Source organism: Catharus ustulatus, chromosome 2, assembly GCF_009819885.2.
Source record: "Catharus ustulatus isolate bCatUst1 chromosome 2, bCatUst1.pri.v2, whole genome shotgun sequence".
Taxonomy (NCBI): domain Eukaryota; kingdom Metazoa; phylum Chordata; class Aves; order Passeriformes; family Turdidae; genus Catharus; species Catharus ustulatus.
Window position 1 is genome coordinate 122301122 of NC_046222.1, and position 26571 is coordinate 122327692.

General features: G+C 43.3%; 1 protein-coding gene across 2 annotated transcripts in view; it reads left to right on the top strand.

The window, feature by feature from the left end:
- Positions 1-4206: 4206 nt before the first annotated feature.
- The window catches only part of HLCS (holocarboxylase synthetase), a 112068-nt gene continuing 89703 nt past the window's right edge, over positions 4207-26571 (top strand). The window contains exons 1-5 of one of the 2 annotated variants that reach the window (XM_033052092.1): positions 4207-4398; positions 7342-7494; positions 12593-12755; positions 14425-15305; positions 17993-18175. In XM_033052092.1, coding sequence (XP_032907983.1) covers positions 4207-4398; positions 7342-7494; positions 12593-12755; positions 14425-15305; positions 17993-18175 — 1572 coding nt within the window. Of the gene's footprint in view, positions 4399-5451; positions 5512-7341; positions 7495-12592; positions 12756-14424; positions 15306-17992; positions 18176-26571 lie in introns of those variants that run through there. The other variant, XM_033052093.1, reaches the window with a different exon arrangement.

Genomic DNA, 26571 nt, shown 5'->3' on the forward strand with positions numbered 1-26571 from the left:
AAAAATAAAAAAAAAGTCTAAAGTGAATTTTCTTCTCAGAGAAGGAACAATAATTTTATTTATTGACCACAGATTATTTAGTGTGAATTGGGCACCTTCAGTCTAAATCTACTCCCTCCTGAGTTTAAATCCACTCATCCACATCCTGTCCTAAAAAAATAAAGTCTAATGTGAACTTTGTTCCCAGAGAAGGAACAATATGACCACAGATTATTTACTGTGAATTGGGCTTGTTCACTCTAAATCGACTCTCTCCTGTGTTTAAATACCTTGTGATATCTGTGAAGTTGTAAAAAAATAAATAAATAGTGTCCTATTACAAATAAAAAATATGTGCACAGTCTCAATCATTTTCAACATTTCTGTACCAAAATCGGTACAATAAATAGAACAAAGAACATGGTGACCAATACTGAAAATACAAAATTTTTGTTAAATAACAGCACAGGTCCTGAGGAAAAATGGCAAACTTCTCAAATGACCTGAAGTGTAATTAAATATCTTGCTAAATTACAGTCTGACCTGCACATATTTAATTTCAGCAGGTCAGTTTTATTTAGTGCTGATTTAACTTGAGAGTTGAAAGGGAGGTTTGTATGGAAGAACTGATACCTGTGATCTTGCAATCAGATCTGGATGTGAGGAAAATTGATTTATTCCTCTGCCAACATGGATATTAGTACAGGACTGGAGTATAAACTGCTGAAATGTAACACTCCAGAAGATGCAAAGTTATTCTCTATTAAATCTCTTGATAAAGCCCTGCAAGACCAAATTTATTACAAATTGAAAATACAACTTTGGTGATGTAATTAAATATAGTTACATGTAGGAAAAAAGTGAATATTACATTAGAGTATTAATCAATCAAACCAGACAATTTAAATTGGCTTTTTTTGTGGAAATCATTACCTAAAGTCAGGTTCTTTTTTGCAGCACAATTAATTTTAATGTAAGGTGCTTAATTCTGATATTTGGTGAAGAACACAGAATCAGAAAAGTTTCCCAAGGAGTCAGGGGAATTTTTCAGCTCTCTGCCATTACCTGGGGATGACTTTGACAGATTCAAGGTGAGCCCTGTGCTAATCAGTTTGTGTTAATTAAAAGAAGTTTTTATCTTTGTGAGAAATGGGTTTTTTGCAGTTTTCTCATGAAGGCAAATGTGCATTTGCAAGAGCAAAAGGTGCTCAACATAAATTGGTGTATTTGGGGAACCTGGACACCTCTACAGCATTTGTAGTTTTGAATAATATCTGATATGAAACAAAAAAAACCACAGACACTGATAACAGACAAAGCTCCTCCCAGAGAAATCCTTGGAAAAGCTTTCAGGGAGCTTTTCAGGAACCAGCTGGTCACAAAGCACAGCAAGGCCAGGCTCAAAATATCCCTTTAAAGTCAAACAGAGAAGCTCAGCCACTCCAAGGTTACACAGCAGAGCTGGCAGGTTTGAGGGCTGATATTATTCCCTGTTTTTCCCCCAAGGCTTCCTTCCACCCTCCTGTAAAGAGGAGTTGACTGACATAGTTATTTTATTTTAGAAAACCTATTTTAGTAAATTCCCTGGTGCATGCAAGGCCTTGGTTTAATAATAAAAATAATAACAACAACAGAATGCTTTCCCAGTCTAAAATTCTCAATTTTTTAGTCAAAGCTTGTCAAAATTAAGTCCAAGTTTCACTGTAACAGAAACTAGAAAACTCCAGCAGCTTCACAGCTCTAAATTTATTCTGTGAAAACATAGGCAGGGGCTGGTTTTGCCTGTTCTGCTTTAGACTCCCTTGCATGGGGAGGCTTTGATTCCATTTTCTCATTCACTCATCAACTTTTCCAGGGTAGGGGAACCTCAAAACTCAAAACCTGCTCGTTTAGAGCTGACTGCATCCCATGGCAGCACAGGATTTGAAGCACACACGTTCCTGTGTGTGGAAGGGTTCCACAAAAACTGAGCTCTGTGCACTCAGGGGTCAGCAGTGCACTGCTGTTGAACTAACCCGGAGAAAGTGAATTCCAGAGCTGACAGCTGGCTGAGGAGATTGTTCTCTTCCTTTTGATGTGCCCAGGCAAGTGTTTGGACTTCCTGCATAAGATAAGGTCACACAAAGGAGCAGTGTGAGCTGCCAGGTGAGGGGCACTGGAGATTTGTTCTCTCTGTGCAGGGCAGGACGTGGCAGCAACAAAAGATTGGTGTTTCTTAAGCTTGAGATAAAGAATTACTTAAAATATTTGGCCTTGGCAAGTGAAACTGTAAATTGTTTGTGCCATGAGTTGTGGAAATATTATGTCCCATCTCTGGAGGTGTTCAAGGCCAGGATGGACAATCACAGAATCCCCAGGGCTGGAAGAGCCCTCCAGGATCCCCCAGTGCCACCAGCATCCCCCAAAGCCTGTCCCCAAGGGCCACATCCAGCCTGCTCCTGAGCACTGCCACAGACAGTGACTGCAAACCTCCCTGGGCAGCTCATCCCAACCCTCACCACTCTGACAGGGAAATTTTCTTTTCCTGAGCCTCCCCTGGCACAACTTAAAACCATTTCCTCTCCTCCCTTCACTTGAGATGTGAGAGCAGAGCCAGTTTGTTCCTTGTTTATCTACAGAGCATGCTGGAGTTCCACTTAGGGATAAAATTGTTATTTTAGAACACTCATTGCATTAAATCCAAGTGCAGGACAAGACCTTGAGTTCAGAATGATAAAAAAAGGTTGTGTGTGGTTTCCCTGCCCTGCTCAGGAAACAACTGTCATGTATCTGTCAATGTGGTGTAGGTGTTGGCCTCTTTCATGTTTTTTTTATCTTTTCTTTTCACTCACACACCAAGTATCTGCAAGGATCAGAGTGATCCACACCTTCCTTTCCCAGAGCTGCGTTGTGATTACTTTCCCTATAAAATACAGAAAGTATGTGGTAGCTTTTGTGTATTGGAGGAGCAAAGGATAATGTGCTGTCTGTTGTGTATTCTGGAGGAGTAATTTGTGTTTGCAGCACGTGCAAATCCTACAGTTTTATTCCCTGCCTGATGTCAGTTCAGCCTTTTCTCATTTGGTGAATCTCAATGAATCAGCTGAAATTAAATGCATCCATTTGTGGCTTTGGTGGCTACAGGAATGGGAACTGCAGACAGGTGGCTTTTCCTGGATCTGTGTGGGACACAAAGGGAACATTGTGCCTTCAGGGCACCATCCATGTGGGAATAAGGTCAGATAGCAGTGTGAAGTCATTTCTGAGGAAGGTGAGATCCTTTCCTGTTGTCCATCAGGATATTTTGAGCTTTGGAGAAGCAGATTTATCCTGAGCACCATCACAGCTGGTGGGAGCAGCAGGTGAGGGGGGAATTCTGTCCTTGAGTCCCTCAGGTGTGACCCCACCTGCAGGGGAGGATCCCAGCCCAGGGAGGAGCTGGAGCTGCTCAGAGAGCCCAGAGGAGCCCCAGGATGAGCAGAGGGATGGAGCAGCTCTGCTGGGAGGAAAGGCTGGCACAGCTGGGATTGTTCAGCCTGCACAGGAGAAGCTTTGGGCTGAGCTCAGGGTGGCCTTGCAGGGCCTGAAGGAGCTGCAGGAAACCTGGAGAGAGACAATTCCCAAGGGCTGCAGGGACAGCACACAGGGAATGGCTTCACACTGGAGTTTGATGGGATTTTGGGAATGAGGAATTGTTCCCTGGGAGGGGCTGGGATGGAATTGCCAGAGCAGCTGTGGCTGCCCCTGGATCCCTGGAATGTTCATTTCCAGGTTGGACATTGGGGCTTGGAACAACGTGCAATAGTAGAAGGTGTCCCTGCCATGGCAGGGGTGGAGCTGGATGAGCTTTAAGTCTCTTTTAACCCAAAACCATTCTGCGATTCCCGGAGGAGCCGAGTCGTGGCGAGAAGACCCCGCGTGCTCCTCCTCCTTCAGAGCACGACTAGAACTAACTGGCTCCAAAGAGACAACGCCCTGAGTCACTTGTAACGATTTTGAGCGCCCTTTATTCCCTTTCACACCTCCTTCCACCGCACAACTGCGCGTTTCCCTCAGCGCGAGGCCGCCACCTTCCTTCCCCTCACGCCGGAGGGAGGAGGGCACCGAACCGACGCTCCAAAAGGGGCGGGGCGCCGCGCGCGCCAGGCCCCGCCAGCCAATCAGCGCTCGGAGCGCCGCCCGCCCCCCCTGACGCACCGCGCTGCGATTGGCCGGAGCGGGCGGAGGGGGCGGGGCCGCGCGCCCGCCATGCTGATCACGCTGTGCTACCTGTACCTGTGGGCGCGCTGGGGGCCGCGCTCGGCCGCGCTCGTCCGCAGCACCGTGCGGAGGCTGCACCGCACCCGCTGCTCCTTCACCTTCTGCGCCCGCCAGCCGCAGCCCGAGGAGCGCGTGTGCCTCCGCATCGGCGGAAAGGTGTTCTGCACCGGCGAGGCGCAGGTAGAGGCGCGGGGATGCGCGGGGATGCGGCGGTTGCCGCGGTAACGGGGATGCGCATCCCGGCCCCGCGGAGCCGCAGGGATGAGGATGTGGTTTGATGTCGGGCAGGAGTTTGGGATTGGGAAAAATGACACCCGGAGGGAGCCGCAGGGATGAGGTTGTGGTTTGATTTCGGGCACGGGTTTGGGATTAGGAAAAATGACACCCGGAGGGGATTCCCACGCGCTGTCACATCCAAGGGGACAGCGGGTGGTGGCTTTGGTAGGGAATGTTAGCTCAGGTGTGGTGCCCTCTCCTCGCTGCTTGCTGGAGTTTGTTTGGATCGGGAATGGGCTGAGAGGTGCTCTGTGTGCTGTAAATATGTATTTATATGTGTATCTATATGTGTTAAGTGCAGCTTTGCAAGGACAGCAGTGGTTATAGGAAAGCTTGGCTGGGAGAGCTCGGTAGAATTCCATAGAATCACAAATTGGTTTGGAATGGAAGAGAACTTAAAGATCATCCTGTTCCAAGCCCTGTCCAAGCTGGCTTTGGACATTTCCAGCAGGCACAGCTTCTCTGGGCACTCTGTGCCAGCACCTCCCCGCCCTCCCAGTGAAGAATTTGTTCCCAATATCCCATCTAAGCCTGCTCACTTTCGTTTCCCCTTGTCCTGTCACTCCATGTCCCTGGGAAAAGCCTCTTTCCATTTTAGCAACATTCTCTGAGCACATACAAGGCTTTAGTCTAAAAATATGTGCTGTGTGTTTGTGTGTGTTCAGGATTAAAACCTTGCTGGGTCTGCCCTGGAATGTGAGCTGAGCCTTTGCTTACTGAGAGCTGGGTGCTTCTCGCTCTACAAAATGTTGTTTTAAGTGAGAAAATGAAAATGAAAAATCTCGTTTTTCACAAATGGGCAGGGGTGGGGGAGGCTGTGGCAGCCCATGACAGTGGAAAAATCCTGTTCCTGAACCAGTTCCACTTGGCACTGCTGGAAGCAAAACTGAAAGTGAGCTTGCTTGACTTTCAGGATTAGAAGTGGAACTCCCCTGGCACTGCCCCCAGCTAGTCTGAATTATTGAAGGGAATGTTGGATTTCTCTAGGTTTGTCACTAAATGCCAGGATTGGCCTGGGTAAGGCTCTTCTTGTGTTCTGCTTTTTGCTGCTGTTGATGTTTGTGTGCCTGGGAATTGTTTCAGTTGTTCCAGGCATTGCTGGGAAAGGATTTTATGGAGCGTGTCAGTGCCTAAGTGCTCTTCAGGAAGCAGAGAAGCTTTTCATAAGTTCAGTGGGTAAAGAGAACGTTTGCAGTGAGGGAAAGCAAGATTAGAAATGCTGATGGAGTTGGTTCTATTTAAAACTAGGGGTTTTTTTTGCTATTTAATAGAAAGATTATTTCACACTCCAGGGCAATGGTGACAATCTCAGAATCTTTCTCAGCCAAGTTAAATACTTAATTCACATTCCAGTAAAGCTCTCAAAAACAAAACAAAGCTGTGTTTTGGAGGAGTTCTGCCTCAGTTGGCCTGGATTATTGTTCTGTGAAGCTGATTTCAGCTGATTTCTGCTCTTTGCTCCACTCCTGCTCGTTTCTGAAACAACTTCTCCCAGTCCTTGCACAGCCAGCACATTTTTTTCTGTCTGCAGTGCTGTTCATGCAGACTGATTTTATAATCTGCTGGGTTTATTGGTGTTTATTGGGAGCTGGAAGCCCTCTGGGAGCTGCAGCTTGGCAAGAAGTTTGGCACAGACTCAGGGCTGGTTTTGTCTCTAAAATATATGGTGGCAGTGTTTGAGTCTGAGAACCCCTGGGGCAGATCCTGCTGTGCTGCACCTCGAACCCTGCATCACTGGGGAGCTCTTTACATCATCTGTGAAGAGATAAAAGGTTAATTAAGGTTTGTTTTTTTTTTTTTTTGCTTCTGGGCAGCCAGAAAATCTTCTTTGCTCTCTCAGTAGCTTGCAGTGTGATCAGTAGCTTGCTTAAGACACCAGCAAGTCATAAATAAACGTGTAAAGGCATTTTTTTGGATTGATCTTTGGCCAGATCGGATGTTTAAGGTACTTTAAAGCTTCCTGAGCTCAGTTCACTTTCCTTTGGGAGAAATCAGAATTTGCTTGTGCAACTTTTGTGCTCACCAAGGGTGGTTGGATCAGTGATCTGCCCCCAGAGCCTCAATATTCTGTGGTTTCATGTGAGGTGTGCAGTGAGGAGCACATTTAGGGTTAGAATTTAGTGCCAGAGTGGAATTCTTTCCCTTCTACATGGAATTGCTGGAGGTGTGTGCTCATAGTATGGCAGAAACAAAACAGTTATTTCTAATGTTTGCCAGTTTTTAACTATGTCAGACAAATTAAGTTCAATGCTAAATCTACATAAAAATTAAAAATTGATGTGATGTTTTACTGTTTGTTGGTCTGCTGATTGCAGGTTTTGAGCTTTATTTGTTCCTTGGAGAGGGCAAGAGAGGGAATCTTTGTAATTGAATGAAGAAAGCTTTTGTCCAATGGTCTGCTGAGTGGTGGATAGAGCAACTTATGGAAAAAATGATTCTGAATGAATTCCTTCTTTATATTTTATAAATTTCATTAGGAATTTTGATGCAGATGCATGAGGATTCAATGCTCAGGGTGGATGGGAGAGGAGGTTCAAATGTCCCTTGAGTGACAGTGCCAGTGGCTCAAGGGATTTGTGTTCCACTCTCTCTTCCTGTAAAGCTCAAAGCTGGGTTTTGAGTTGGCTTAAAAACGTGGCTTCTCACTTTCACTTTTACTTTTAATGTTCCTTTGTAGTGGTTCAGAACTTTATCCCTTTTTTGTCTCGTGGGGAATGTGAAATAATCATCACCCCTCCTGCAAGGCTGGAGGGTCAGATTTGAATTTATGCTGGGCATAATTTAAAAAGGAACTCTTAAATCAGCTGCTTCCTGTACAGACTTATTTTCCTTTCCTGTTTCTTCCAGTTCCTTGATGACTTAAACAGGTGGAGTGCTCTTCTCATTTCCCCCTTTATCCACCCTGAGAGGCTGCTGCCAGCAGAGCACATTGCTTTTGTGACAGAAACCATTTCTGCTCAGACAGAGAACGTGCAGAGAGGACCTGACTCCTCAAAGGAGGTGAGAAACTCTTTGTTCCTTGCATAGAAGGGGGTACAGATGGGTTCTGATGTTGTTGGAATCAAAGGGAGTTGTTTCATGCAAATCACTGTTAATGATTAAGCTCTGATTTGTGTTTCAAACAGGCCCAGAGACATTTTCTTGAGACTTTGCAGTAGCATTTTGTTCTGACTGTGGGTGGGAATTGCCCTCCTGCTCTGGAGCTGGACTGGGAGAAGAAAAGGCTCCAGGGAGAGCTCAGTGCCTAAAGGAGCTGCAGGAGAGCAACTGTGGACAAGGGCTGGAGGGACAGGACACAGGGAATGGCTTCAGGGCAGGGCTGGATGGGATCTTGGGCAGGAATTGTTCCCTGGGAGGGGCTGGGATGGAATTGCCAGAGCAGCTGTGGCTACCCCTGGATAAAAACATGGAATGTGAGGGTGCTGCAAGGGCTGGAGCAGCTCTGCTGGGAGGAAAGGCTGGCACAGCTGGGATTGTTCAGCCTGCACAGGAGAAGCTTTGGGCTGAGCTCAGGGTGGCCTTGCAGGGCCTGAAGGAGCTGCAGGAAACCTGGAGAGAGACAATTCCCAAGGGCTGCAGGGACAGCACACAGGGAATGGCTGCACACTGGGGTTGGATGGGATCTTGGCAATCAGGAATTGTTCCCTGGGAGGGGCTGGGATGGAATTGCCAGAGCAGCTGTGGCTGCCCCTGGATCCCTGGAATGTTCAGTTCCAGGTTGGACATTGAGGCTTGGAGCAGCCTGGGACTGTGGCCCTTGTGGAAAATCCTTCTCCTGCTTTTTTTGAAGCCCCCTTTAGGCACTGGAAGGCTGTGAGAGAACAGAGATGGATCTCACTGCCTCCAGGGAGGAGGAGAAAAGGGAATATGTGCTTGTCAGGATGTGTCTGTGCAGGCTGCAATGAAACATCTGGGCTGCCTGCTGGGATCCCAGAGCTCTTCCATGGGCCAGGCTGTGCCCCAGGCTGGGATCCCAGAGCTCTTCCATGGGTCAGGCTGTGCCCCAGGCTGGGATCCCAGAGCTCTTCCATGGATCAGGCTGTGCTCCAGGCTGGGATCCCAGAGCTCTTCCATGGGTCAGGCTGTGCCCCAGGCTGGGATCCCAGAGCTCTTCCATGGGCCAGGCTGTGCCCCAGGCTGGGATCCCAGAGCTCTTCCATGGATCAGGCTGTGCCCCAGGCTGGGATCCCCCCTGGGGCCATGGATGAGGTGCTGTCCTGAGTGTCCCTACAGGTCCATCTGTCACCCTCATTTCCTGGAATTTGGCTTCAAGCTCCTTCTTGGAGCTCCAGGAGATCACATCCACAGGTGCTCCTGGCCTGTCTGCCTCCCTGGATGAGGATCTTGTGTTTCCTAGGGCACTTTTCCCAGGAGATGATCCAGCATTGTCCTGCTGGGGTGAACATGGGGAGCAGAGGGATTGGTAAACAGATTGATCTGGGGACAGGAGGACAGGTTGGGAATGGGCTCAGCTCCAGGTTTGAGGACCTTCACCCCCTGCCAGTTCCAGAACACAGCATGGATTTGGATCCTGTTAGTCAGGAATGGTGTCCAGAGCTGCTGCATCAGGGGAAATCCTTGGTTTTGTGGAGCTCTGAGGCACCCAGGACTTGGTGGGACCTTTTCTGCTCAAATCTACTGATCCTGATTCCACTGGGCACACATTTCCCTGGAGAAACCTGCATTAGCTGCTTTGGAAATGATTTTATTGCCTTTGATAGGTGGAATCCATCCAGGTGGGCTGGATATAAATGAGCTGTGCTCCCTCTTTTGTCTCAGAATGCTCCTGGCCAGTGCTGGGCCAGCTTAGATGGAAGATTTTTATTTTATTTTTACATTTGTAGCAGAAAGATCCACAAAAATAAAAGCTCTAATTATCTATTCTTTAGGGATTTATTGTTTTTTTTAGTCTTCTTGGATTTCCTTTCATTTTCTTTAGGATGGAAAATTTTGCATTCTAATGTGGACATTAATAATTAATTTCATTTAGAAAGCTTAGAAATGATAGTCCAGGCAAAAAAATGAAAACTGAAGAGGGAAAGGACTGCTGGTTTATTTTGTTTATTGTTGTTCCATGTGAACACAGTAAAGTGATCTTAATTTTGATATCTCTGGGTTCCACCATAGCCAGGGGCTGTGGGAGCACATTGCTCTTAGGGGATTTTCTGAAAATTCCATTTTTTGGAATGGAAAAAAGCAATTTTTTGGTGGGACTATCAGTGACTGGTGAAAATAAATGAGAGGGATTCAGAAAACAGGAGTGTGAATGATGTCTCATCTCTTGCTGAGAGCTGACCTTTTATCTTTTATTCTGACAAAATTTTGATTTCAAATGGTGGCAGGAAAGCTGGAAAATATTCCCTGAGGGTTTTTGCTCTGCTCTGGAGCCAGTGGGTTGTTGCCTGAGCAGGATTTTAGGGTCATAGGTTTTGGCAAGAGCTTTACTCTGTGAGGTGCTCCTGTACACTCTGTTTGCACTGTGCAGCAATAACTGCATTTTACATCTCAGACTTTACTTGGTGCCACAAATAAAAGATCAAGGGCATCGACGGATCTTCCTCACAGTTTCCAGGTGTGGGTGTTATTTGTGTTCTATGGATAAGAAAGGATATTTAAATACAGTAATTTCACAATTGTAAGCTGCACCATTTTGACTAAAATTTTGGTCCGAACCCAAAGTGCGGCTTATAATCAGGTGTGGCTTATATATGGACAAAGAACAAAAAGTTGCTGTTTTAGTTTGGAGGACAGGTGTCTGCTGAGAAAGGCAGGAGCTTCTCTTTGAAATGGAGAATGTAAACCCCCTCCCTCCAAATTATTATAATTTGGAAATCAAGGGGCTCTCAGGCAAAGATATGGGAATTAGGAATAACAGTTCTTTACCAGGGAAATTAAAATAGAAATACAGCACTACAAAGAACAAACCCCAAACCCTGACACAGTCAGAGTACAGCCTGACACCCGTCAGGCAGGGTGTTGGCAGCAGTCCCATTCCATGGTGGCTGCATCCTCCTGCAGTGACAGATGTGGCTCAGCTGGAGCAGTGCTCCTGTACAAGGTGCAGTTTCCCTCCGGAGCTCCAGTGGGGATGTGGAGAAATCCGGTTTTCCTCTGGAGTCCAGTGGAGAAAGGGGCTCCCTTAGTGTCCCAAAACCTCTGTTTTTATCTTGGTAAGAAATGTTGGGCTCTTCCCCCTGGCTGGAGCAACTCCCAATGGGATGCAGTAATTTTATCAGTGCCACAGTGGGACTCAATGGCCATGAGCAGAAAATGACTGGCTGGAGGAAGGATGGGTTGTGAAAAGATAAAGAACACTGCCCTGCCTGGTTTCAATGGATTCCCATTAGCAGAATATCTCCCAGGGAGATCAGGATCACTGCCCCACCCTCAACAGATGGTGACAGAATAGATACCTTTTATCACATCCTGTATTGTAGCTCCAGGCATATTGGGACAAAGAACAAAAAGTTGCTGACACCCGGACATGTGGCTTATAATCAGGCAATCACATTGAACCTGGGACATGCCCTGGTGTTGCAGAGCTGGAGTTTAACCCCAAATTTAAAACCCCCCACACTGCTCCCCTTTTTCCTTTTGGAAAGGGAATTTTTTCACTAAGGCTTAGCAGAAGTCATGGATCAGAAGACACCCAGCCAGGTTTCTTGTTAGATATCCAAAGGCCATAAATATAAATATGGATTGAGAGCCCACCTGCAGAGCTGGAGCTGCTCAGAGAGCCCAGAGAAGCCCCAGGATGAGCAGAGGGATGGAGCAGCTCTGCTGGGAGGAAAGGCTGGCACAGCTGGGATTGTTCAGCCTGCACAGGAGAAGCTTTGGGCTGAGCTCAGGGTGGCCTTGCAGGGCCTGAAGGAGCTGCAGGAAACCTGGAGAGAGACAATTCCCAAGGGCTGCAGGGACAGCACACAGGGAATGGCTTCACAGTGGGGTTGGATGGGATCTTGGGAATTAGGAATTGTTCCCTGGGAGGGGCTGGGATGGAATTGTCAGAGCAGCTGTGGCTGCCCCTGGATCCCTGGAATGTTCAGTTCCAGGTTGGACATTGGGACTTGGAGAAACCTGGAATAGTAGAAGGTGTCCCTGCCATGGCAGGGTGGGATGAGATGATTTTTAGGGTTGCTCCAACCCAAACCATTCTGGGATTCTGTGAGTGAATGGTCTCATTTGGGCTGTGCTGATCAGAAACTGTCTTTGAGGATGGTTAGAAAGGGTTGTTTGTTCTTCTTGTTCCCTTGGGAAATACCACAAAATCCAAAGTTGGAGTTGGATTCTCTTAGGTGTTGTGTAAACCATTTAATTGCAGGAAATAAAAAGGTGAATTTAGCTGATGGTCTAATTATGAACAGGTAGAATAACTGACAGCTCCCCTCTGTGCATTCAAAACAAGATTTTCCTTACTCCAGTCAGTGTTTTACATCTGCTGTGTGGTGATGAAGGGGAGCCTCATGGAAGTGTGTCAGAGTGCTGCAGCTGCTCTGTTGGAATTGCACTTTGTCTCCCAGTTTTTGGAACATGGCAAAGGCTGATTATGTTTTTTTAGGTCATGAAGGCAGGTGCTGCTTCCTTGTCTCTAAAATTCTTTCCTGGAGAACAGGTTTGTGAATCCTGTTGTGTCTCCTGTTTGTGCAGTGTTTCTTTCCTGGAAAAATAAATTTATGTAGATAAACATCTTGAACCCTTGGGGTTTAGTTAATGCTTCTGATATTTTTTATTAAGCCCTTGTAGTTTACTTTTGTTCTGTTTATCAGCATTCTTGCTTGGAATTTGTGCTGAAGGAAATGAATCCCAAGAGAATTTTTCTTACAGAATGTGACAATGCTCTGCTGCCACTTTGGGTGCTGCTTGGAACTTTCAGAGCCCTGATCTTTGGGAATGATTCCTTTGCACTCCCAATTTGCTCCCAACACTTGGATGTTGTTCTCTTCCACCAGGGCTCAATCTTTGCTGCCTGAAGCAACCCTCCCTCAGGAAATTCTGTGGGTTGGATTCAATTCTCCTCTTGCAAACACAATATTGTTGCTACTTGGGGATTTTTCCATAACCTTTCCCAACTGAAAGCCATCCATATGCTCTGTTCTAGATTGTGAAGTGGTCAGACTTTTGTTCACCCTTGGCCTATAAACCTGGTGAACCTTTTAAGTTAATTGCTGAAGCCAGTGTAGATAATTTCAGTAGCCTTGGAATAGCCTTCCTGGAAGACAGGCTGCAGATGGATAACGGGATGGTGCCACACAGGATTGTTTGTAAGTATTTTTTGATCATTTTTGGTAGCACAACATGGTTGGTTGATGGTTATTTTAGGATTTTGCACATAGGTTTTATGCCTACCTGAAAAATTTGCATTTGTTTTGGCAGAGTTTTCTTCCTGTTGGGATTCCAGGCAGTTGATCCCTCTGTAGCTCTGCTTTAATTTCATAGGATTTGGGTTGGAAGGAACCCTGAAAATAATCCATTCCCACCCTATATCATTGGCTGGGACCCCTTCCACTGTTCCAGTGTGCTCCAAACCAGAAGTTATAAAATATTTTCTTTAAGTCTTGTTTGTTAGATTAACAAAACTATTAAAAACAACACAAAAAACCCTGCAAAACTGCAAGTTTTTAAAGCAAATATAATTTTTCCTGTTTTTTTTTCATATTTGAAATTCAAGTGTATCCAAGCCTGAACATGGATTAAGAAAAATTTGATTGGGCTTTTTGTTTGTTTGTGGGGTTTGTATTTACTTTGCTGTTTTTTTTCATGTAGATCAGAGTGCACTGGCAGAAATTAAAGAATGACAAAATCAACAACATTTAGCTGAAGTGCAAGAGGACAGGAATATTCTCCCAAAAGAATCTGCTGGGAAATTCTGTCTCTCTTGGTGCTGTCCTGAATAAATATTCCCCCAAGGAAGGGTGGAAGCTGAGAGTGTCCCAGTCACTCCCTTTTTAAAATGTTTTCTGCCTCCTTTTGCTTCCAGTGCTGTGTGGAAGCTGCTCCAGAACAGGCTGGGGGAGGCTCTAGATGGAATAACAGAGGTTGGAAGCTGTACAATTCCCTTGGGATATTAAAAAAAAAATAAATCTTGCTTCATGTTTCTGCTCCAAAGGGGATGTAGTTTCATAAGGAAAGGGATGGAAGTTGAATTTGATGTGTTGCAACAAAATTTTGTTAATCAAGTTTCTCCCTGAGTTAAAAGCATAAAATAAATTTATTTGGTTTTGTGTGAGTGGAAAAGGATTCAGTAAAATTTTTCAGATTTGCCTTGAAGTATTTTCATGGCTCAGCAGCTGAAGAAACCCTCCCTTGTGAAGAGTATTTTTTCTCTCCTCTTTGCTCTGCACATTTCATGCTGGCAAGAATCATCTTTGCTCTTCTCTTCTCACTGTGAATTTTCTTCATTTCTATCAATTTCAGGGGGAAAGGGGAATTTCTAACAATTCTTCTTCTTGTCTTGTTTTCCCTTGGATTCTTAACTCCCAAATCTTGCTGTGGGTGGGTCTCTCTCCCTTTCTACAGACTGAAATCAGTTCAAATACCTTTTTTCTCCCTTTTCTTGTGCCAAAACTTTATCTGCAGCCTTCAGCATTGCAAGGGATGTGGTTCGATATTTATCTTGCCCAACAGCATCACTTTATTAGCTTATTTCAAAATAGTTCATTTCAAAACAACAACAAGTGATTTTAAGCCCTGCCCTCCTCAGAAGAGCAGTATTTTTCCAGAGGTATTTTATTTTCTTCATTTTGTCTTTAGATTTATGGTATGAGTGCAAATCTGTGTTGTTCTGGGGGGATTTGTTGTTTTAAATAAATGAAATTCTTGCTGTTACAGAGCATTTGTGCTGAAATTACATTCTGCTGTTAATGATATTTATTATAACCTTTTAAATCTCATTGTTCTAACTCTTTTTTTGGTACTCTTTACCTTTTCCAGCTGTCCATTTAGAGGAATCTACTCTGAAGGAGTTGACAAAGGAAAAAGAGGTGAAAGAGAAAAGCCCAGACATGGATGCGGTAAATCCTGCAGGGAAATCAGGATCAGGACGAGGTGAGGAGAAGAAATCCAAGCAGAAAGAAGAAGAAGGGAGGGAGCAGGAGGAGGCAGGAGCTGGGGAACAGCATCACTTGCACCTCTCCAGCTGCCACGAGTGTCTGCAGCTTGAGAACAGCACCATTGAATCGGTGAAATTCGCCTCCGCCGAAAACATCCCCGAGCTTCCCGACCACTGCAGCAGCACCACGCAGGAGAAGGAGGAGGAATGTGTGCAGAAAGGAGTAAAAAGAATAAACCTCTCTGGGAAACCCCCTAATATACTGATTTACCTGGGCTCTGAGGCTGCCAAGGAGAGGTTGGAGCAGGTGAAATTGGTGCTGAGGGAATGCGTGGATGCTGAGAGCTACACCATGTACCAGCTGCAGCAGGAGCAGGTGCTCAGGGATCCCTGGGTGGAAAACTCCCTGCTGCTGGTCATTGCCACAGAGGAGCCCATTCCTGAGGCCAGCCACCAGCAATTTATGACATTTCTGTCCAAAGGGGGGAAGATTCTTGGGCTTTCTTCGTCCTTCACGTTTGGGGGCGTGCAGATAAAGCAGAAGAACAAGCTGAGGAAGGCAGTGCATGAGCTGGTGGTGGCTAAAAAGGACAGCACTGAGGTGAAGCTGAACCTCCTGGTCAGTGGCTGTGTGTTTGAGGAGGGGATGAAGGGAGATCCCAGCACAGTGAAGGTGTTGAGTCGATTAAATAACGCTGATAAAGACGCAGTCATGGTCCATCTGACTCACGGCAGCAGCGGAGGAGAAGCCATCCTGTGCCAGGTACTGTGAGCAGGGAAGGATTGATTTCCTCATTGCTGCATGAAAAGTTGTTCCCATTGCATGTTCTTGGGGTTCCTGCCAAGGGGAGGTGTGGGAATCATGGAATGGGTTGGGTTGGAGGGACATTAAATCCATACAGTGCCACCCCTGCCTTGGGGACACCTCCCGCTGTCCCAGGCTGCTCCAACCTGGAACTGAACATTCCAGGGGTCCAGGGGCAGCCACAGCTGCTCTGGCAATTCCATCCCAACCCCTCCCATGTAGAAATGGATGTCCAAGGGGTCCAAATGCAGAATGGGTTTCATTTGCTGTTCAAGGATGGGAATGTCACTGCTGTGGAAACACTTCCTTATTTTCACCAGGCGTGTGTGGTTCAGGTTCACACAGGGTGGTGAAACAAAGAACAGTTTTGTGCAGGAAGCAGGAAATTTATTCATCAATCCATGCAGATATCTTCAAAAGGATGCTGCCAGACTTCTCAGTGGTGCCAGGTGACAGCACAGTGGCCACAAACTAAACACAGAAAGTTCCAGCTCCAATTGAGGAGGAATTTCCTTCCATGGAGGGGGCAGAGCTCTGGAACAGCAGCTCAGGGGGGTGATGGAGTCCCCTCACTGGACACTTCCCTGTGTCACCTGCTCCAGGTGACCCTGCCTGAGCAGGGGTTGGACTGGATCATCTCCAGAGGTCCCTTCCAACCCCACTTATTCTGGGATTCTGTCATTTCCAGAGCAGAGCTTTCCCTTTCTGCCTGCTGGAAGTGGGACAGGAACACAGCTTGAGCAGATTTTGGGAGGTGGGAAATAAATCCCACAAAATCCTTACAAAAATAGAAATTGTGGCACAGCAAGAAGTGCAGAATAAACCTTGGTGGAAACTTTTTTGTTTCCTGAATCCTTATTCAGGCTTTGAAGCTTTAAATGTTTAACATTCTGCACCTGTCAAATAGCTCAGAGAATCTGTGGGGTGGAATTGGGGTAGTCTGGGATGAGCCAAAATCATTAATTCCACTTAAAAATAATATCTCAGGAAATAGGTACCTCCCCAGTGTTATGATATTGTGATCTCTGGTTTAAAAAAAACACTAAAACAGCAAAAAAATCCTCAAAAATTAAACAGATAAGTTCAAGTGCTCATAATATTTTTTTTTCTTAATTTTTCCTTCTGGGTAAAGGGTGAGGAAGCTTCCATGGGAAGGTAAATGTTGGTCACTGATTATTGAAATGATTAAAATATTCCCAATTAAAGTTCTGAGTGATGGAAAGGCTGATAAGAGGCACCATAAAGTTTAGAAAATAAATCTGCCAAACACATGGAGAAAAGCAGAGCAAGATTTCTTTTCCAAGATTAAGTTAAGGAATATAAAAGATGAACAAACTTTATGAAAGGTTCTATTTTTACCAATATTTTAAGTAAGAACTTTCTCAGGAGCCCAGAGCACTGAAATTTAACTGCCTGGGGATCAGGTATCAAAACTCTTGTAGCAGTTATGGAGCTCAGAAATATTCAAATATTCAGGGGGTTCTTATTTTTCTTTTTTATCAGCTTTAATCTGCTGGATTTTTGGGAACTCTGTTAGACATTGTAGGATATTTATTGTTTTTTTTTTTTTTTTTGGCTGCACCCTTTAAATTGATCCTCCTGCTGTAGTAAAACTTAATACTCCAGGGGTTTCCCCAGAAAAAACAAAAAAAGCATCAGAGAGTACAGCTTCAAAAATCAGATTAAAAGGATTAGTGTGACATTTTGTAATTTTTAATGACTTCCTGTCTGGATTTGAAAAGTCCTGATTGTTTCTAGGGGACAGGCAGTGACATCAACCAGGAAATATTCTGGTAGATTTGTTTCCCTTTTTTCTGTACTCCTCTGGGGGGTGGGTGTGTCCTGCCTCCTTTTTAATGTAATTTTTTTTACAATCATGGAATGGTTTGGGTTGGAAAGGATCTTAAAATTATCTCATTGTATCCCATCCATGGCAGGGACACCTCCCACTGTCCCAGGCTGCTCCAGCCCCAATGTCCAACCTGCTCTGGGACACTTCCCAGGAATCCACACTCATTCATTTCCCTGAATTTCAATGGAAATATATAAAACAGATGAAATTTTGCAACATGGAAGAAATGAACAAAAATAAGGGCTTTATTTAGTAGCAATAAATGAACCTGCAGAGAGTACAAGGGCTTTGAAATATCTTTTAACACAGAAGGAAAAGCAGAAAAAAGAGCCTATAAAGGTCTGGGAAGGAATTTTTTTCCTCTTGCATTTAATTTCAACTTTTAAACATCTGCTTCAACCATGAGGAGTGATTTTCTGCCAGGTGAGAAAATAACATTTTTAGAGTTTCTTTATCTGCACTGATTCCCACTAAATTCACATGACTTGCTTGAGTTCTCCATCTCTTGTAGAACTTCTGAAAAGCTCTTCCAACTTTAATAATGATTTTGATGTCATTTCAAATTTGATGTCATTTCAATTGTAGTAGAATTCTGCTACAAGCCAGAATATGAGCAACCTTGTTGCTGAAAAGCAGAAGGTTAAATTTAAGTTGGTAAATACAAGTTTGATCAACTCCTCCAGAAAAAGTTTATTAAGAAGGGAAATTTGGGGTAGATTTCAGAGGGAATTGTGGTGTATTGACAGCTGTGATGAATTGGAAAGTGATTTTATTTTTTTATATATCCTACCAGGCTCATTTGGAGCTGGACAGCAATTCCATGGATGTGCAAAGTGAAGAGGATTTTAATTTGCTCAAGATGAGCAATTCCACGAGATGTGAAGTTCTCAAGGAGATCCTGACAGGCCTTGGGCTGAGCTGTGAATTGAGTGAAATTCCTGCTTTAACTCCCATTTATCTGCTCTCTCCTGATGAGGTAAGCTGGGATTTACCCTGCCAGAAAAATTCAGTGTTCTCTTAAACCCTGGTCTTTTTTTCAACAGATATTCCAAGTAATTAGAAATTAGAATTTTTAATCCATCACTGTTTTGTTTAGAAGGAATTCTGAATTCCACCAGGGTTAATTTTTCTGTATTTCTGTATTTGCTATGTAGTTTTTAATGCTGCTCCTTTTTAAGGCTGTAGTGAGCCAAAAAAAAACTGCTTTAAAAAACAGGATTTCTTTTTCTTTTCCATCAAGATACAAAATTCTGGCAACAAAGGAGGAGATGGAAATTGTGAAGAGCAGAGTGGAGTGAATAGGAAGGGTCTAGGATGGCACAGGGAAAACCTTGAATTCCTGAGGATGTTGTGATATTTCCAGGGAATATTTGGCATTCAGATTTCAGCTCTCAATTCTGCACTCCTCCATTTGAGACACTGCTCTGAAGAATTGTGAGGAACACATAAAACAGTGATTTTTCACTAGTTCTCCTTTAAAACACAACTTCAAAGTGTGTGAATTGATTCTCCATTTGTGTGGCAGCATGGAAACAAAACTGAAACCCATTGAACCTTTCTGACTTCTATTAAATGTGCTCTGGACACAAGACTTGTTTATTGTTTTTGTTCTCCTCTTCAACTATTTTTTTTTAATGATTGTTTCTATCCAGTGCCTTTGGACTTTCAAATGTGCCATAAATTAAAATCCAGCTAATTTCTATCCAAACTTGCCATCTAGTGGCATATTCCAGGGTTGCAGACCATCAAGTAAATCTATTTTAATTGTATATTCTTTAGCTAAAGTTTTACCACTTCATATATATATATAAAGTTTATACCAAAAATTTTAAAAAATTTTAATAATAAATTCTATTTATTCCTAAACTTTATTCATTTTAATGTGGTTTCATGTGATTTAAATTCTTTTATTCACATATTTTTGTGGTAGTTTTCCTGTGTGTGGTCACTGTTTTAATGTCTTTTTCTTTTGCCATGATGTAATTCCAGAATCTTGTGTAAAAGGAAATTGTGTGGAACACAGTTCCTAATGAAGAGAGAGCACATTAAAATAGATAATGAATGTGTTAGAGTTCAGCTTTCCCACAAATTATTTTTTGTCCATCCATCCTGTTCTCCATAGTCCTTGCTTCCCCAGAGAGCCAGGAGGTACCAAAAATGTGAATTAATTGAGGAAATCCTTCATTTTATTGACAGCAAGTGATTTTGGGATGATTTTCTTAAAATTCCCTGTAATAAAAATGCCAGAAGGAGTCAATTAATGATCAAACAAACTCCAGGTCCTGTTAACAGATCCAAAAATAGTGACAAATACACATTTATATTCCTGAGACTTGGCAGCTCAGGATTCCCCATCCCCAAACTGGAGTTTCCATTGTGTTTGAAAACTCCCCTCACCTGCTCAGATTTTTCTAATTAATTTTAGGAACCCCAAGCTCCTTTTGCTTATGTGGAAGAAATAATTCTGCTCTGCACTTTCTACTCCATTAAGAAAAAAAAAAAATAAAGCTGAGGGTTTTTTTGGGGTAATTTTAAAATTCTTTCAATTTTAAGTGCTGTTCTTCAATTTACAGCAGAGCTGTCCCCTGTTCTGGGGGATTTCCTTGCTGCCTTTTCTATCTTTTGTCACTTCAGAACTTTCACCAGGTCTGGTTTCTGCTCCATTTTGGTCATCAAATAAAATTCTGAACTTGATTTTGTGAGGAAATAACTTCTCCTGATTTTTCCTTTGCTTGAATTCCTGAACAATCTGTGTTTTTGTGCCTCATTGTTGAGATGCTGTTCATAACCCCATCAAACCTGTGCTGCTGGTTGATAGAAATGTGATTATTAAGAATTTAAGGTGTTCTTTTCTACTCTGTGAGTCTTGCTTGGTGCCTTTTGCAGTGGAATTTGAAGCTGTTCTTGAGGAGTGGAATTTGGAAATTATTTCCTCCTTAGGATTCACATTTTGAAGCTTTAATTTCCAATTAAAAAACCGCTGTGTTGCTGCATGGATTAAAAAAAAAGCCAACAAAACATGAGCAGAACTGGAATGATGATTATTTTAATATTTTCAATTAAAATGAAAGCTCTGCTGTCTGAATAAGGGATGGTCATGTCCATCTTCAAAAATTTCAGTTTTTAGCAGGGAGAATTCTGTTACAACAGCAAAGGCAGCGTTTGAATGAAGAACAATTGAAATGCTGGTTAAAATCTTAATTAAATCTACACCCCTTGATGCTAAATGTAGTTTTAGAGGCCAGTATTGATACCAAAGCCCAGCACCTTTGTGTTTTCCTCTTTTCTTGCTGGCTGCAGAGCAGTTTTGAGCAAATGCAGAGGGAAATTCTGAGTCCCTGTGGGGAGGGGGGACTCGAGTGTCCAAAGCTCTGATCTGATGTCTGGCACCCACATGTTCAGTGGCAGCTCCAAGCATAGAGATCTGATTTTTTCTGCAGCTTTGCCCCTTAAACTCTCAAATATTTGCTCTTTCAGCCATCTCCAAGGATAATTTTTCAGACAGAAAGGCCAGGATTGTGTTTTATTGCCGGGAGTTTCAGCCTGGATTTCAAACCCAGGATTTAACTCCTTGAAAAATGAGATTTGTCCCAGTGCTGATTATTCCCATTAGGAATTGTTACACCCACACATTTGCTCATCTTAAAACTTGAGTGGAAAACTCCTCAGGCTGAATTGTTTTTTTTTTTTTTGGTGTATTTGAGTAACTCAGTAGCTGGAGCAGAAGCAGCTCAGGGCAGATTTCCATGTCTTGGTTCTGGGGTGGCATCGTCTGCTTTGAAATTCCAGGTCCATTATGTCAGCCAAGAAAATGTGGAGTTACTTTATCCTGAATAAATCTTCCTTTGAGGATGGGAAATCTGAACTCTCAGCTAACACTATAATGAACCCTGATTTCAGGGTACATTTTGAGACAATTGTTTCTGAAATATTTCCATACATATTCATGGCTGTTGTAGGACTTGAGATTCAACTTCAGGGTTTATTTTAAATTTTTCATTGCTAAAATCAGGGGTGGTTATATTGAAACTCCAGAATCTTTTTTGCTGTCTGAGTTTTTGGTTTATAAGTGAAGTAAAAATGTTTAATCTACAAAATGGGAGATTTGCTTGTTTTCTCTTATCCTCAAAGCATGAGCATCATCCCTGCCTTATAGACAGTAGAACAAAAAACAAGAGCTCTTTGGAATTATTTATTCCAGAAAGGAAATTTGCTCTTTTCTCTGGCTCAGAATTAACATGAGAGCTGAGTAAAATATTTAGTGTGCAACAGGCTGTGAGAGACTTGAATAAATCACTGATAAATCATTTGTGTCTAATATTTTTTACTTTTTAATGTATTATCTGTATTATTTGAAATGAGCAAAAAGCTTTGTACTTCAAAGCTTTTCCCAGTTTGTTTCTTGGCTAGAAATGAAAATATCTTTCAAGGCAAAGTAGCTTCAAGGGAAAAAAAAATAGATGAAGCAATGTGAATGCATCTGTACCAATAAAAATGTGTATTTGCTGAAGCACCTTACTGGTTTTGGGGAATGGCTTTAGAGGACTGATAGCTGTGTATCAATTAAAAACATTTGTAATTGAACTCCATGGGTTCAGGGCTCTTTTCCATAGTAATTCAAAGGAATTTGTTGGGCTCCAAGGCTTTGAGTTGCCTGTGTGTGCAGGGAGTTTTGCATTTACTGGTTTTGTGTTTTTCCCTCTCCCCCTCCCCAAATTCACTTTTGTTTCTTTGTGACAAAAACTTGCAAACCCACAAGGGCCACACAAATCATAAAGCAAATTTTTTTCAGTGTTGCCATTGATGGGAAGTGTCAGTGTCTGGATTCTGGTCGTGGTTCCTGCTGTTTGCTGCTGTTGCAGTGTGGTTCTGAAGGGAATTGTTCTCCAAGAATGTGGTTTTGGACAGTCTGTGCCTCATTCTCTTCCTCTTTTTGCTTCATTAGCACTCAGGATAATGAAATTATGTAGGGATTGTGTCCAAATTGAACAATTCAGAGCTGCTTTGGTCTGGTTTTTGTATCTCAGTGATATCTCCTCTTGTACCCAAGTGAACATTTGTAACAATTGTCACACAGCCCCATGGTGGAATAAATTCTCTGTATTTTAGCATCTTTTTATTCTTTCTCCCCAGTCTTGCACAGAAAAGGAGAAAAGGAGGCTCAGGGGGGACCTTGTGGCTCTGCACAAGTCCCTGCCAGGAGGGAACAGCAGGGAAAGGAGGAGAGGAAATGGCCTCAAATGGCACCAGGGCAGGCTCAGGGTGGAGATTGGGAAAGAAAATTTCCCTGTCAGAGTGGTGAGGGTTGGGATGAGCTGCCCAGGGAGGTTTGCAGTCACTGTCTGTGGCAGTGCTCAGGAGCAGGCTGGATGTGGCCCTTGGGGACAGGCTTTGGGGGATGCTGAAGTTCTCTTCCAATCTTGATAATTCCATGATATCAGGAATAGTAAAAGTGACTGCAGGTAGAAGGCATGGAGAAGATGATGAGGACTAATGACAAAGTCACAGGAAAAATTTTCCAGAAAATTTTCTTGGCTCTTTGTTCAGATGCAACTTTTTAAACTAACCCTATAGTTGGTTGACTGTGAAACTATAAAATGCTTTTTACTGATCTGTGAGACAAAAATTCAAATGGTCAATTGAGAGATTGTTTATCCTGGTGGGAAACAGGATTTGGCTGACATGAGCTTTGTTCTTGGTGCCTCCTGTAAAGGTGAAGGAGGGCAGGGCTGGATGGGATTTTGGGCAGGAATTGTTCCCTGGGAGGGGCTGGGATGGAATTGCCAGAGCAGCTGTGGCTGCCCCTGGATCCCTGGAATGTTCAGTTCCAGGTTGGAGCAGCCTGGGACAGTGAGAGGTGTCCCCATGGCTGGGGTGGCTCTGGATGAGCTTTAAGGTCCCTCCCAACCCAAACCATTCTGGAATTCTCTAATTATTAGAAGGCTGGATTATCTCCTGGTTTGTTCACTCTTGAAGCCTTTATCCTGGAGCTGTTTTTTTAAGGAAAAGCTGGGATGCTGCAGGTATTCCCAGTGCATTCACCAGCACTGCCCAGTGTCCCTGCCCAGCTGAGCCACTTCAGTGCTGTCCTTGTGTTAAAATCACCAATCTCTGTTGCTCCCAAAACTCTTGATGCTTTTCCTACATCTCCTGTAGTGAGGGGAAAGTTTGCCAGCAGGGGACACTTCTGAGCTGGATTTCAGGGGGAAAAACAGGGAAGGGATGGAAAGCATTTTATGCATAGTGTGTTTAATATAGATTTGCATGAAAATATCTTTGCATGTTTGCAGCAACTGCCCTGTATAATATTTCCTCAGTTTTAAAGCAGCCTTTGAAATTCCACAGAACCGATGGCATGTAGTGTCAGAGTACAGTAAAACATTTCCAATTAAGAAATCTTGATGGGAGATGAAGGGAATTCCAAAAGTGGGGCCAAGTAATTCCAGGTGGTGGTTAAAGATACCTTTTCCTGTTTTTCTGTTTATCTTCAGGCAATATTTCCCCTGTATTTAGGGGAGAGGGAAAGGGAAACCTGGCAAAGATTCCCTTTATTTTACACTTCTCTACTTCAGATTTTGTTTTCCTTCTTGGTGGCAGCAAACATGCTGTTCCTGTTAAACAAGCACATTTGTAGGCACATAATAATGAGCAGCATTCTTACTTTGCATTATGGTTTGTAAACAACTTTTGGGCCATGTATTGATTCAGTAAATGTTTCTGAGGATGGTTTGGAAAAGGCAGGAAGCTTTGAGGAGTGAAAGAAAGTATGTTGTTTATAGCAATCTCCATAAAAAGGGTCTTTATGCTGCTGTGAGAACTAAAAGTTAATGCCTTTTGTACCAAGTAGCATTTAATCTTTCTGTGGAGCTAACTCTGATGTGAAATTATGATGTGCTGGCATGTGACCAAAGTGCCACTCATGGAATTGGATTCTCTCATGTTTCAAGGCTGGCTTGGAGTCAGTGTGCATGATACTTCACAACCACTTTCTTCACCAGGCGTGTTCCTTCTGTACTGGAGAGAATGGAAAATTTCATTATCCCCCCCAGAATGGCTTATGTAATGTATATTTAAAACATTTGTGATCTCTGTCTGCTGCTGACTTCTCACTGTGGAGATGACAGAGAGCAGCCCCAGGCCTGGGCATTTCTTGAGCCCAGGTTACTCAGCAGAGTGGTGGGGCTGATCTTTCTTATTTTCAGTTTGATCTTGGAGTTTGTGATGGGGATCTGAAGTTAAAAAGTCAAACCCTCGGTGGCAGATGGATCCAAATTCAGCTGTCAGTTCTGCCTTGGTGTGCAGGCTGTAGTTGAAGTGGGTTTTGTTTCAGCACTGCTGATAAAGCTTTTGGAGTCAGGGCTGCCCTGGAGCGGATTTTGGAGAGCAGGAATCCCTGACTTGTGACAAATCCGCGGCCATTTGGCACCGCTCTGACCTCACTGGTAAAGATCTGACAAAAGTGGAGGATTTCCAAACATTAAAAAAAAAAACCCTTCAAGCTTCTCTGACTGTCCATGGGGCCTGCAGCTAATTTATGGAAGTGAGACTGGGAAAATGAGAGCAGGCTTGGCATCAGCTGGAGCCTGGCGAGATGCTCTCGAGTTACCATTGCTCAGAAATGACGCCTCCTTCCCACAATGGGAAATTGTTGTAGTGCTTGTCTGACACATTCATTAGAGCTCCTTTTGTAGCTGCACTTCGAAGTAAATTATGGCCAGAATATGTATTTAATTAACATATGTTTTAATTAAAGGGACCAGTTGAGTAAATATATAGATAACTAAATGTATGTGACCAAAAGGAAATAAAAGCATCTTGTTACGTTGCTCTTCAAAAAAGGAAAAACTGCAAATTCAGCTGCTTTTGAAATGCTGCATTTGCAATATTCAGGTCTTCTGAAAATGTATTTTATTCCTTTGACAATTCAGTTATGCAGTAATGCTATCAGAAAAAAAAATGTCTACAACACAAAGTTTATTATTGAAGTTTATTCTGGAGAATTAAGATGGGAGTTTAATTGGAGTTACTGATTTAAAAGACACTGTGGTGCTCTCAGAGTTTGTCACTGGGCAGTGACTCCAAAAAAAAACCATTATCAGGTGTGACCAGTGCCAGCAGTTGATGGGGAAGGGACTGCCCCAGAGATTGCTGGGTTTCTCCTTTGACAGTTCATTTCCAGCAATGATTTCTGACATGTTGAGCAAATCACGAAATTGCAGGTGCAGGGGCAGTGGAATTTGGCATGTGCCTGTCTGGCTGACACGATGCAGTTCTTAGAGTGAAAAGCTGATTAAAGAGCAGCTGTTGGCTGAAATCAGAGAGTTTGCTGTGGTTTCTACTGCAAGTGTCCTGTGAAAGCTCTTTTTTTTTGGGGTTGCAGTGGGTGTTCCCAACAAGCAGAACATGTTCCACTTTAATAAACCACTGTACTCACTTGGCACTTGGGCTGTGACATGAATGACAAAGGAATTACAGGAATATTGAGGCAAGGGTTTCTCAGAAGTCAAAAAAACCCCAAAATCAGAATACATCTTGTACTGTCTGTTTTCATGGTACATGTATTTTTCTTCTACCAGGAAAAGTATCCTGTGTACAGGGCAACCTGTATTTTACCATTAGATCATCCAGAGCTGTTCTTCTCAGGATGAAGTGATTTAATTTCAGGAATTTCAGCTGGTCACAGTTTTATCTCTGCCAGCATTTCCTAGAGGATCCACAGCAGGGATGAAGTTTGGTCCTCCACCTGTATAATTCCATAATTCTATATACAGTCTTGTGTGTGTGTGTTAAGATATTTAAAATATATAATTATTCAAATCTGTGTATAATTTTATTGTATTAGTCATACAGTCAACCTCAATTTTCAGAAATTATCTCCTTTCTTTACCTATTACTAAATACATGAGGTAATAAAAGTGAGACAAGTGCCAGAGGCCCAGAGGAGACCAGAGAAGAACTCCAGCCCTGAGAAAAGTTGGGATGAGAGTTCTCCATGGAGTGTGTAAATCAGAGCATGCTCCTTGACTGATGAGGATAAGAACTTTTTTTTTTTTGGAGAGAAAAAATGCAGGAGGAAGAGCTGGTGGATCTGGTGTGATAGCAGATGAAAAAGCAGAGGCTGTGAGGGAGGAGGAGAGAGGGGAATGGGGCAACAGCTGAAGAGCAGAGGTAAGGAGTAAGATTGAACAAGGAGAAAATAACTTTATTACTGCAATTTCTAGCATTCCCTCAAGCTGCTGGTTGTTACGTACATCTCTCATAATTTTAGCTATAAAAATTGTGCTACTTTGGACTGGTGGTTTTGCTGAAATGTGGGACAGCGTTGGATTTTTACAGCTTGTTTTATTGAGAATCACTTTCCTGCTCTAGTGT